The sequence below is a fragment of the Euprymna scolopes genome, chromosome 36 (genome assembly GCF_053919585.1).
Source record: "Euprymna scolopes isolate OS-2025 chromosome 36, ASM5391958v1, whole genome shotgun sequence".
Classification (NCBI taxonomy): Eukaryota; Metazoa; Mollusca; class Cephalopoda; order Sepiida; family Sepiolidae; genus Euprymna; species Euprymna scolopes.
This window is the reverse complement of record NC_136517.1, coordinates 53,772,457-53,786,229: the sequence shown is the minus strand read 5'-3', so window position 1 is coordinate 53,786,229 and position 13,773 is coordinate 53,772,457. Positions and strand designations below refer to the sequence as shown.

Genomic DNA, 13,773 nt, shown 5'->3' with positions numbered 1-13,773 from the left:
TTCAAAGCAGACAAAATATAATCATATAATATAATTAGAAATCAAGCCAAATATTTTACAAAATCATCTATCGACAAAATTTGAAAATAATCTATAAATCAATACAATAGCGTGTGTGTTACTTTCTGTGTCACGTTTACATCGGGGTCATTTAATTGTTATGTACTTCCATTTCTTGCAATAAATAATTTTACGAAGAATTCTTTATAAGTTTTGGTTATAGCTGATGGCACTCAAGTCATTTAATTTTTTTATAAATAATTTTATTAAGAATTCCTCATAAGTTTTGGTTATAGCATGTTAATAATCTATTTTTTAAAAATAATTTTATCAAGAATTCTTCATAAGTCTTGGTTTCGGTTTCGATTATAGCTGAAGGAACTAAAGTTATATATATATATTTTCATAAGTTTGGGATTCAATTTCGATTCAAGCTGATGAACCCAAGTCATATAGATATATTTTTATTTTTGAAATCGCAACTTTATAATATATAAAAATTGATAGAACATTAACTCTATAATAATATATATGAAATCTGAAAAAATTAAAATATCATTTTCAAGTTTTGCTGGGTGTTCGTGCTAGCTTAGATAAATACATTTGCAGTTTTAACAAAAAAGCTACAATAACATCAGAGCGTCTCCTTTTACACTGAACATCTACAGAATGCCAACATCAATATATTACATATGAATGAGTGCCCTGTGGAATTTCCACAGGTCCCGCTAATCTAAAGAAAAACAATAACTTTTAAAAGAAAGTGATTTTAACCACATACTCAGATATACACAATTTACAGAGGTTGTCTTTGTTTTACAAAAGATGAAAATAACATTTCTCACCATGTAAGACATTTTTTCTCCATTAAAAAGAAAAAATGTCCCAGCTTTATGATACAAATGTTATGTTTATATTTTTTTTTTTTTTTTTTTACAAGGGTGTCACCACTTATCAAGGCCCAGAGGCCACTCAAGGATAAGGGTTAATAGGTATACATTAGTCATTGTGATTTTAGCATAGTAAACAGTGGGTTTGTTTGTTTGTTTGTTCTGTTTTACGGCATATCAACCACTTTGGGGTCATTTAATGCCGAAAGGTTCGTTATGTTGTGTTAAATATTGGTTTGTTCTTCTTAAGGTTTTTTTTTTTTGTTTTTTTTTGGGGGGGGGGGTCTTTCCTTATATTTTTGAGTATATTTTAGTTTCTTTCAGAAAATTGATAATTTTTTGGGGATCAATCTTGTTTAATATTGTTTTCAGATTTTTTTCTTGGTAATACTTTGTTCGGATTTGTTCAAGGTCAATGCAGTTTGTCAGTATATGGTGTATTGTGTAGGGTTCTTGACACGTTATACAGTTTGGTGTCTCCTCCCCTTTTAGTAAATATGAGTGAGTGATGTGAGTGTGACCTATTCGCAGTCTGGTCATTACTACCTCTTCCTTTCTTGTTAACTTTTTGGTGTCTCTTGTTCCAATATTTGGTGTTATTTGGAATAATTTGTTTTTGGTGCATGAGCTCCAGTTTTCTTGCCATTTTCTCTTCAAATATGTGTTTATTTTAGTCTTTAGGTCTGTATAGGGGATTTTTCCACTTATGTGGTTTTATTGCAGGGTTTCCTTTGCTGCCTTATCTGCTTGTTCATTCATGTATATGCCGATATGGCTTGGTATCCAGCAAAAGATAATGTTTTTTTTCATGGTTATGGCATCTATTTTGTTTAGCAATTTTGTAATAAGTGGGTTTGTCATTTTTTTTTCTTTTAGAGATATGAGTATTGAAAGTGAGTCAGTAAATATGATATATTTTTGATGGTCATCATTGGTTATTATATTCAGTGCCAAATCTATGGCTGTTGCTTCTGCGCTGAAAATAGAAGATTCGTTTGGGAGCCTTTTCTTTAGTTTTATTTTTTTGTGGATGGCTGCGCATCCTACTTTATCTCCATCTTTTGATCCGTCAGTGTAAATTTGTGTATATTCTTTGTATGTATTCTGGATGATAAGTAGTTCTTCATGGAAGGTTGATGGGTGGGTTTTCGTTTTGGGATATTTATTTAATTTTAATATTATGTGTGGTTGTTTGATCATCCAGGGTGGAGTTTTTGATTTGTTATATTTATGTATTTTTGTAATGTCCATTTGGGCTTCTGTGAGAAGGTTTTTTATCCGGAGGCTGTAGGGCTTGATGATATTTTCTTTCTTGTTGAAGAGATGTGTGTATTGTGGGTGGAGGGTACATTGGTATGCAGGATTTGTTGGACATGATACCAGCTTTAGGTAATATTGTAGCGCTAACTTCTGTCGTCTTAGAATCAGTGGAGGCTCATGGGCCTCTATATAGAGGCTTTCTACTGGAGAGGTTCTAAATGCTCCCAAGGCTAATCTTAATCCTTGATGATGGATTGTATTTAGTTCTTTTATGTAGGACTTCCTTGCTGCTCCATAGATGAAGCATCCATAGTCCATTTTAGATCTGATTAGAGTTTGGTATAATTTCAATAATGTGACTTTGTCTGCACCCCAATCGGTGTGTGCTAGGACTTTGATCAATTGCATTGTCTTTTGGCATTTTGCTTTTAAATATTTTATATGCGGTATAAAGTTCAATTTTTTATCGAATATAATACCTAAATATTTATGTTGGTCGGTGAGTGGGATGTTCTTGTTATTCATTTTCAGGTTGGGGTCGTGGTGGAATTTTCGTAATTTGCAAAAGTGGATGCATTTAGTTTTTTCCTCTGAGAATGTAAATCCATTTTCTATGGCCCATTTGTTTATTTTATTCAGACAGAGTTGTAGTTTGCGTTCGGCTGTTTGTATATATTTAGATTGGTAGTATATAAGTAGGTCGTCCACGTATAGGGCGTTTTCAATTCCTGGGTCTATGTTTTTTATGATATTGTTTATTTTAATGTTGAAGAGGGTGACAGACAGGATACTGCCTTGGGGGACCCCCATTTCTTGATCTTTTTGGACTGAATAAGTGTTGTCCATCCGTACTTGGAAGTTTCTATTTGTTAAGAAATTTCTGATAATTTCTGGCATTCTACCCCTAAGTCCTAGTTCATACAGGTCTTTTTGGATTCCGTATTTCCAAGCGGTGTCATACGCCTTTTGCATGTCAAAAAAAATTGCTATTAGATGTTCTTTTTTTGCAAATGCTTCTCTTATGCGTGTTTCCAGTTTTATTAAGTGATCGGTGGGGCTTCTATTTTTCCTGAAACCCGACTGGCTTTCTGTAATTAGATTTTTGCTTTCCAAGTACCAATTTAACCTTTCGTTAATCATTCTCTCAAAAGTTTTGCACAAACAACTAGTTAGTGCAATGGGTCGGTAGTTTGTTGGGTTTGTATGGTCTTTTTTTGGTTTGGGTATTGGGATTACTGTTGCCTGCTTCCAGTTTTTTGGAATGTTGTTAGTTATCCATATCTCATTGTAAATTTGTAATAAGTAGTCCAGTGATGGTTTTGGTAGTTTTTTGAGGAATTGATAATGGATCTCGTCGGGGCCGACTGCTGTATCGGGAGATTTGTTTATTGCCTCCTCTAGTTCTGCACTGTTGAATAATTGATTGTAGTTTTCTTCATTTTTTGATTTGAAGTTTATTTTTATTTTTTCTTCATTTTTCTTTATAGCTTGGAATTTTTTATTTTGTTTTTTTGATGATGAGTTCATTGAGAATTGTTCTGCTAATTTATTTGCGATATTTTGTTTGTCGGTAATCTTTGTGTTGTCGCATATAAGGTGTTTAATAGGGTTCTTTGTATTTTTTCCTGCTATTTTTCTGACCATCTCCCATACTTTTTTGGGTTTTGTGTTTTGATTAATTTTTGTTACATAGTCTTTCCACGAGTTCCGTTCTGATTCTTTGATAGTTTTCCGTGCTTTGGCTTTGCTGTTTTTATAGGTGTCCAAATTTTCTTTCGTTGGACTGTTTTTGAATTTCCTTAGGTTTGCACGTCTGGCTCTTATAGCTTCTTTGCATTCTTTATTGTACCAGGGTTTGTTATATTTTGTAGTAGTGGAACTTTTTGGTATGTTCTCCTCGGCTATTGTGAGTAGGGTGTTGCTGAAATATGTGATGTGTTCTAAGTTAGGATTCGCTTCAGGTATTAATCTGTATTGACATGTATTTTGGAAATTTTCCCAATTTGCCTTTTGTAAATTCCAGCGGGGTGTTTTGTCTTCTGGCTTGGGATTCTCGTTTTCTATTATGATTGGGAAGTGGTCACTTCCGCATGCATCCTTATGTGTTCTCCAGCTATAATCCATGTATATAGTTGGGTCACATAGTGTTATATCGATTGCTGATAGGGTTCCCGTTGGTGGGTGCATATATGTATTCTCTTTGTTGTTGAGTAGGCATAGATCATTTTGGTTAATTATTTTTTCTATGGTTTGGCCTCTTTTGTTGTTTTTTTTACTGCCCCACCATATATTGTGACTATTGAAGTCTCCCAACAGTAGAAAAGGTTTAGGTAGTTGTTTGATTATATTGTTTAATTCTGTTTCGTTTATTGTTTCATTTGGTGGTATATAGAGTGAACACAGGGTTACTGTTTTGTGTAGTGTTGCAGTTATTGCAACAGCTTGCATATTTGTTTTTAAGTTCACTTTGCTGTGTGGAATGTTTTCGTTTATCAGTATTGATGATCCACCGGTGGCTTTGCATGATAATTTGTTTATGTGGTTGTATATTGAGTAGTGTTTTATGTTAATTTTGTCATTTTCTTTTAAGTGTGTTTCCTGTAGGCAAATTATTGCAGGACATAAGGATTTGATAAGTATTTGCATTTCTTCGATATTAATTTTTAATCCTCTTATGTTCCACTGTAGGATTTTGTTAATCATGGTTTATATTTTCTTTTGGTTTTGGACTGTTGGTGTTTATGTCTACGTCCATAGTTTCGATGTTAGTTTGGGTGTTTCGGGTTTCAGATCGCGAATGGGGTCGCGGTGGGTGATGAAATCCTGATCTAGAGGATGAGCGGGATCTGTTTATTTTGCTTTTATTGGTATCTATCTTGTGGGGTTCTTTTGGGGTCTGTTTATTTTTCTTAATTTTTTCTGTCGTAAGGTTTGTTTCTAGGGATGTTGTTGTTTGGAGTTTAATAGGTTTTTGTGGTAGAGTTTTAGTTTGGGGACTTTGTTTTATTTCGGTTATATTCTTTAAAAAATCTTTACTTTCTGTGATGGTTTGTTTCATAGTTTTTTTGAAGTCTTCTATTAGTTCTCTCATTTCATTGAGTAATTTCGTGAATATTTCAATTTGGATGTTTGAAGGATTTGTTTTTGTTGTATTATTTGGTTCAAAGTTAGGCTGTGTATTTCTTTTTGTTATCTCAGAGTATTTTGTGTTTTCTGCTAGTTTACGGGCTTCTTGAAAGCTTATGTTTTTGGTGTATTTTATTCTGAGAGTTTCTTTTTCTTTTTTCCATTTTTCGCATTCTTTTGAGTTTGCGCTATGATTTTGATGGCAATTGACGCATTTTGGTGCATTTTGACAATCAATATGTGTTTCTTTGTCTCCGCATCTCATGCAAGTTGGTGGTTGTGTACATCGATCTTTATGGTGCCCGTATCGATGACAATTGTGACACCTGAATGGGCTTGGTATATAAATTTCAGTATTTATTTTTTCATATCCTATTTTTATGTTGTTAGGTATTTGAGGAGTATCAAATGTTAATATGTAAGTGTTTGTGTCTATGATTTCGCCGGATCTTGTTTTTGTCTGAATTCTTTTGATATCAATGACGTTTTGATTTTTAAGATTATTTTTTGCTTCTTCTAAGGGGCACAGGGCTAATTCGGGGCACCTGATTACACCTTTGCTAGTGTTCAATGTTCTATGGGGGTAGGTTTTTATTTTTCGATTATCAAAAAGTTTCCATTTTTTAATTTCGATTGCTTGTTTCTGGTTTGTTATTTCGATTAACAGAGTGCCATTTTTTTGCTTTTTTACAGTTTTTGGTTTGATTTCTTTTGATAGTATCCTTTCTATTTTGAAAGGAGACATTTTTGTTATTTGTTCTCCTTCAATTGTTTCTATTACAAAAAATCTCGGGAAGGTTTGTTTGTTTATTTCAGTTTCTGAATCTGAGCTGGTTAGATCAGAAACTTCTGAATGACTTCTTTTTTGAGGCTTATAGTGGGCCATTTTTGTAGTTCGTAATTTTTCTTCTCTAGTGCTCCCCACCCACCTCGGAGTCCTATATGGGAGGTGTTGGGGGGGGAACCCATTCGCCCCAACAGCAACAGGGATACACGGGAGGTATACTCGTCTCGTTGGTAGACCTAAGCACCTGTAGTTCGTCCATTTTTACTAAAAATTTTTTCAAAAGCCTCTTTTTAGTAAGAATATTTGTTTTTCAGCCATGAAAAGTCCATTTGTCCAGCGAGTCGATTGACCCATGAGCCACCGCTTTCTAAATCTGTTTATTGTAAAAAGGTGGAGAGTACGAGTGGATTTTCTTGTTATGTTAGTCAGGTTTAGAGCTTGACGTGACCAGCCGATTGATTGGATCGGGCCCGTCCAACCGCCCGTCTGGCCCAGTACGAGGCCAAAGTGGAGTGTTGCCACTGATACCTTTGTTTTCCCTAGGTATCAATTACTCAGCCACCAGGATCCCTTTCCTAGGCATTACGGGTCGCCACTCACGGCCAACAGGTGGCTCCATTGAGAGGTTTTTACTCTCTGCAGGAGGGCAGTCGGTGTATTCTTATGCCCCACCGACGGGGTTGAGTAGTAAGGATAGAAAAAGAAAAGAGTGGAAGGGGGGGGGGAATGGGGGCTGTTGTTTTTGTTTTTATTTTTGCAGAACATAATTAAGTTTTACAAAAGGTGAAATAGAAAACAAAAACAGAAAATCGATGTAGGTGCTTTTCGTCTCAGGAAGCCAGTAGACAGCCTGATCTGGTAGCACCAGTAGTAAACAGTGGGAATTTTGAAACTTGGATTACTTAGGGGGACGATTCAATTAGAACTTGTTCACATTGGACTTTTTCTTTTTTTTTTTTTTTTTCATAGGTATCAACTCATTTTCAAGGTCAAAGAGGCAACTCAAGGATAAGGGTTAAAGAATGTACAGTAGAAATTGGACAATATAATAATCATTAGTAATGAAAATTTGTTAAATTTGATAACTTATATGGAATGGCTCATCAAGAACTTATTTACGTTAGACTTGAAGACAACCATATTGTAGTCAGCCGGAAAGCAGGAAAACGGAAGACAATTCCACAGGCGCGCAGTTCTAATAAAACAACACGGTAGCAGTCTGTGAATTCGGCTAAACTCAAATCATCTCCTTTTGACAAGCATCTTTTTAATCTATTTGACAACTTAGTCGAGTGGAAATACACTGCAATTGGACAACCATTCCTCTCCATTTTCATCATACACCTGATTGCATAACTACCGGGCCTGTTGTAAGTATCCCCTTGCAGCAAAGTTAAACTATTTGATAGACTAAAAAGTTTTATACCTCTTGACTGTCGTTCCCATCATCATCTGAATCCCCACTTGTAACTTTAACGAGTGGATTGACAATTCGTTTTGGTGGGCCATAAATTGCTGTGTTGAGAGGGAAGAATTTTAGTTCCTTTGAACTATATCTGTAAAAAGAAAACAAAAGGGAGATAATCATAAAAACGAGAAATAGAGAATAACAAGATTTGAACATTTTTTTCGATGCTTGAGATAATTCTCAGTAACTACAATAAATATGATTATAATTTTACCGTAAGCAAACTTGTTATTATGTAGAAAAGTAATATTTTAAGTTTTTAGTGAAAACAAAAAAGTAGTTTGTTTTGTTATCTTTTGGAAAAGAATTTGTACTGACGACTGTTTTAAATACTAACATGAGGCAAAGACATATATTCAAGTAGTAATCAGAAGAAAAAAAAAAATTAATAAGACTAAATCACGGCTTAGTCTTTAAAATGGCTGTCAGACTCCTTAGTTTGAAAAAGTACAAAAATTTGAAATATTTTACAACAAACATATCGCCTTTGCTTTTACTCTAACTTTTAATTTTTATCAGTTTATTCTATCTGGGGATGAGGCATCATACCGAATGCCAAACATTTACCCACTATCTCAATACCTCCGTTCAATCTCGAAAGACAAAGGAAACCCCCTGTAGAGGCAGCTGTGCATGTAATTGCATGGCAAGGGTTGCGCAATCCCCAACCACAGCTCTCCTGCATTGGCACTGTTTGCGTCCAGTGGCAAGGAGAAGTCCAGCAGGACTGGAAACAATGCCGAGATAAGCAGAGATTACATACAGCACCTGGAAGCCACAAATGGTCTCCCATCTGGTACTGGCCAGGCTCATCATTGCTTAACTTTGGTGATCTGATGGGAACCAGTGTGTCAAACATGATTATGCCATATACTATCATCCACTATTTCACACATTCCAAACAAGAGATCTTTTTAAGATTCTAACTTTAGGTGCAATTGTTTCTCTCCCTCTTATACTTGGTTCACAGAGTAAATTTGACAGATAGTTTTTTTAATTTTTTTTTTTTTTTTTTTTTTTTGCTCCTTTAATTCCCAGAATGATAGAGATCTTCCTAAGATTCCAGTTTCTTTTCATTTTGTACATAAGACCTCAGTAATTTTTATTTTTGCCCACTCAGTTTTGTATAACCTAGCATCACTGGAGACACAAACTTTTACTGTTTTCTGCTATATATTGCTATATTAATCACCTTTCTTATATCAAAACAGCCTTCTCTTTTGTTTATGTATATTTACATATTTCTCTCTATAAATAAATCTTACATTTTATATAACTATTGTGGTTGAATAGTATTTTTTTTCTTTCAGCATGCTCATTGACTGTTCTCTGTTACCTAAACTAAATATTGAGAAAGAACGCTATTGTTAACTTACTTCTAAATATATTTTTCTGGGGTTCACTAATTCATAACACTTGTAAATTGATTTTTTAACCATATTTCTGAATTTAATATCACAACTTGCGTTTGTGACTAAAGGTATTTTTTTTTAAAAATATTTTTTGATCTGTACAATGGCATTGTCAGTCTAAGTGACGATGTGTTGCTGGCTAGGTGGGAAATGATAAAAAAAAAAGCACTAAAACGATGCACACAGTGAAGATAATTTTACTTTATGAAAGTGTCCACATGGAGGTGATGAGGAGATAGACGTGTAGTGAAAATGTGTGATGCAGCGTGTGTAACATGAATAGGGAAAGAGTTCTTTGGTCAATGTGTACGTAGAGATGACAGAGATGATTTTTACTTATTACTTATAATTCAATATTGATAAGCAGCTAGAAATATTAGTGTCCGTAGTAGTAAATGGCAAAAGATGAATTTGTCTAAAATTCCAAATTTTTACTGGAAGAGATGTTTCTATCGAGGGGCAACCATTTCAAAATCTTTTCTTCAACTGTTGTTTTAATAAAATCCCCCTTAAATACTGCACATGAATGAGGATAATCTATCAGATAGACACTTGTAGCCAAAAACTTGGGGATAACCCAAATTTATTAAAAAAAAAAAAATTTTTTTTAAAGATATTTTTCTATTTCGTTTCTGAATTTTTTCCACACAGACCCATGGTGCAGTAGTTAGAGGACTTGGAAAAATCGGTTGGTTGTTTTTGTTTTACAGCATATCAACACTTCTTTTTCAGGTTATTTAATGCCGAATCCAAAGATTTTGAAGAAAATTTTTTTAATACAATATATTTGTTGTTTTCAAGTTGGTTTCTATTCAACCCATAGTTGGGACCCTAACAGGTACTACCACTCTGGGTCAGAGTGAACCTGGGAGCAACGGCAATTAAAGGGTGGCTCCACACTCCCCAAAGCCCGCAAGCTGGGGCCTCACCACTGGATATAGTTTAAGGTCATATCGAGGACCCTTGGAAAAATCAATTGTAAAAATGATATTCTCCTGAAGGTTGAAGGTTCAATTCTCAATGTGGGCAACCGAAAAATACAATTATGAATTACTTAGGCCCTCTATCTAGTCATGGCAGATGGAATAAGAGCTGTGAAGTAAATAAAGGTTTCTGTTCAAAATTCTATTGAAATTCCTTTGGCATAAACATTTCAGAGTTCGACAACATACACCTGAAGTAGGTTGGAAGTTACATCAACTGAAATGTTTTGAAAATGACATTCAAGATGAGAACAGTAATCCGAAAAATCCAAATAATATGGATTTTTGTAGTTTTTTTTTCATTAAAAATAATATAAAATTTCAAAACCTACAGTATAATTGTTTTTTTTATTTGTTTTCATCAATAAAATCACTACTTTCTTGGCATTCTTTTCAAGTTTTTTTTTTTTGGGGGGGGGGGGGAACAGGCAGATCAACTTAAGCATTTATCTATTCAATTAATCCCATACTAATTTAATGGGAAAATGGTTAGCAGATTACGGCAGACATTTTCAGGGTCGTACCTTTTGATTCAAATAAGGAAAGAAAGTAAATTTATATTCAATATCTGCTATTTCTCATCTCAAGGGAGGGGTAAAAAAAGGAAAAAGAATGAACAAAAGAGAGAGAGAGAGAGAGAGAGAGAGAGAGAGAGAGAGAGAGAGAGAGAGAGAGAGAGAGGAACACACTGTAATCTCTGTCCATCAGTGTATGCCCTTCTCTTCTCTTATTAATTGTGGCAAAATCATGATGGCATAGAAGTTTCTCCTGACCATAACAATTTTGAGAATTGTCTATTTTTTAACTGGAATAAACAACCTGTTCTAAAACTAGATTAGTTTATTTGAAAAAAAACAAAAACAAAAAACTTTGCGCTACATTTGGTTTTATGAAATTTTTCTTGCATACAAATCTTCAGTGCGAGGATGGATATGAAAAGAAGAAAAATGCATTCATATTTTTAGAAATCTTATTGACGGAAAGAAAATTACAAAAAAACAAAACAAAGGATTTTACTGACTTTCTGTAATATTCTTGGTATTGTCCTGGGATAAGTCCGACAGGATAGGCAGTGACTTTGCTGTATTCAGGATCCACTTTCCGGTACTTTTGAGCGGGATAATGTATTACCTAAATGCATTAAAAAAAGACAAACCAGAATCAGAACAGATAAACCAAAAAACAAAATAATTGTTTCATAAGCTTTGGAGAACATTGTTGTCAAGATGAGAGGAAGAGAGAGAATAAAGGAATATGTATATTTATTTTTTTTATAGATAAAATAGTTATCCACAGACGTGTTTCGTCATACTACATCTCTTCAGTGTGGTTGACTATGCCAGAGCCTGTTGTCAAATGCTTCAGCCACACTTAATTACTGTAATATGACGAAACACATATCCGCGAATAACTATTTTACCTATAAACAAAAGATATATGTATGTATATATACATATATTTTATATACATCCTTAAATGTAGAGCAATAATATATATGTAAAAAAAAAAAAAAAAAAACTCTCCAAAGAGCTCCAGGGGAGTTAATTCATACCAATCAATTTATTGCTAAAAAGAAATTACATATATATATAATTATTACTATAGTTATTATTCTTTTAATTTATTTTAATTTATATTTTTTATTTTTTTATATCTAGAGAGAGTGCGAGAGAGAGAAGATGGTGGAAAAGCATATGAAAATTTGGTTGGGAAAGCAGAAGGAAAGATCAAATGGTGTGATTGGTAAAAGGAAAACACACAAACAGAAGAAAAAGGAGAGAAAAACAGGAAGAAAAAGGAGAGAAAAACAGGAAGAAAAAGGAGAGAAAAACAGGAAGAAAAAAATTCAAACTATAAAATGAAAAATCAATGCCAACTGTTTTTTTTTTCTATTTCATAGTATTATAATTTTATATGGTTTTGCTTATCAAATCTGTAAACGAAGACATTGTATCCCAAAAATATTGGAATGTCAACACTTTTGACAAGCCTACGATAAACACAATAATGAACTCAGAAGAATAAGCGAACAAAAAACAAATTTTTTGACAAATTATTTACTTGGATGAGTTGTTAGTGCGAAGAAAGAATAATTTGTTTTTACTTATGCATCTACTATAATATAAAAATGTGTGTGTGTGTGTGTGTGTGTGTGTGTACGAGTTCCTTCCCCATAAGTTCTAAAACAACTGAGCTTATCTTCTGCAAATTTACACAAAGCTAATTTATGTCTGGCAGTATTCTTGGATATGTTCTGTACAGAAATTCATCTGATAAGTCTTGAAAATTGAAAAAAAATCCAATCTTAAAAATAGCCTTTCTCTCCTATAGATAAAACAGAATAATTTTTACAGGGGAATATTTTACGTTACACCGGCAAGAGAGATAATAAAATTTCAGCAAATCATTTCTTCTTAAAAAAAAACAAACAGATTTATTATAATCTGGAGATATAGCTTAGTGGTAGAGCATTCGACTACAGATCGAATGATCCCCTGTTCAAGCCCGGGTATACCTCACCATTTTATTGTAATGTTTTTCTTATAAATAAATTCAATTTATGATAAAAGAGGTATCATTTAAATTCGTCAAAAATCATTTCTTCATTTACATATTTTAAAACTAAACATTAATCAGAAGTGACTTTTTCAGGGCATTCATCGTGAAGCCCCAAGATCAGCTAACGTGATATTATAAACACAGATGGAATTTGATGAGCAATATTATTATTTTTACATTATTTTTGCGAATTAGTCCACAAGGCAAATTATTCCTCGTAATATATATAAATATATATCAATAGAGGATTGATTCTATACTAATACATACGTAATCTGCATAATTTAAAATATCATGTTTAAGCGTATTGTATGACCGGGCAACGCCTGGCTGCTAGCAAGTAAAATAATAAAAATACTTTTAAAATAATCTCATAAGTGAAATATCACTTCAATAAATTACGTACAAGTTTCTCCTATGACTATATAGATAATATTGCATTTTCTAAACAACCTAAAAATACTGCTTCAACAAAATCAGTTATGCTCGGTTTCATAAGAATGAGCTGAAAACTAAAGAAAATTGATAAGTAAGAGCAAAGGACACTAAATCATTTAATCCCTACATTTTATGTTATTCTGTCTACATTTGTTTCTAATAAAACTGAGATGTTTATAGAATTCAGCAAATTTCCTATTTAATTCCATATTTTTATGAAGTATATTATTATTTTTATTTTGTATACTAAAAGTTTTTTAATGCTAGCAAAGCTACAATCAAGAAGAAATCAAACTAAAAACTGGCAACAACATCCTGTCAGCAGACACAGACATCAAAATATGCAAAGGGGAGATGTCCTTGACGGACTCTGTATGGGCAAAGTAACTAAATCATGGTGTGAGTTTATTGCAAGAAAAAAAAATTCTATGTAGGCATTAAAAATTTTGTTTTTGTTAAATATTATGAGGAATCTTTTTAAGTTAAAATCGATTGAAAAGTACACATTTTGTCTTGAGAAATACACACTTTAAATATGTAAACATTAGGTAAATTTATCCAATATGGCCCAAATGAGACAGCTATTTTAGATAACTCGTTATTCTTCGCCTAATGTTTATATATTCAAAATGTGTACTTCAACAGATTTTAACTTGAAAAAGAAAATTTTTAACACTCACACAGAATTTTTTTTTTTCTCACAATAAACTCACACTGCGAAATAATGACTTTGCCCTCTTCATGTCATCTAGAAGATATCACTCTCTGACAATCTTAAGAGGAATTTCCTTTTAACGCCATGGTAGAATCCATCTTGCTCTATGACTCGACAACTTAGACACTGACAAAA

General features: G+C 33.3%; 1 protein-coding gene and 1 pseudogene across 3 annotated transcripts in view; both read right to left on the bottom strand.

Moving 5' to 3' along the window:
- Nucleotides 1-13,773, bottom strand: part of LOC145260486 (uncharacterized) — a 118,235-nt gene that overhangs the window by 51,744 nt on the left and 52,718 nt on the right. For all 3 annotated transcript variants that reach the window (XR_013864307.1, XM_080118595.1, XM_080118597.1), the window contains 2 exons: nucleotides 10,948-11,057; nucleotides 7,490-7,619 (listed from right to left, as the gene is read on the bottom strand). Coding sequence is in view for 2 of the 3 variants with exons in the window: in XM_080118595.1 (XP_079974721.1) it covers nucleotides 7,490-7,619; nucleotides 10,948-11,057 (240 nt within the window). In the remaining variant the exon portion in view is untranslated. The remainder of the gene's footprint in view (nucleotides 1-7,489; nucleotides 7,620-10,947; nucleotides 11,058-13,773) is intronic.
- Nucleotides 8,288-8,405, bottom strand: LOC145260771 (5S ribosomal RNA; annotated as a pseudogene).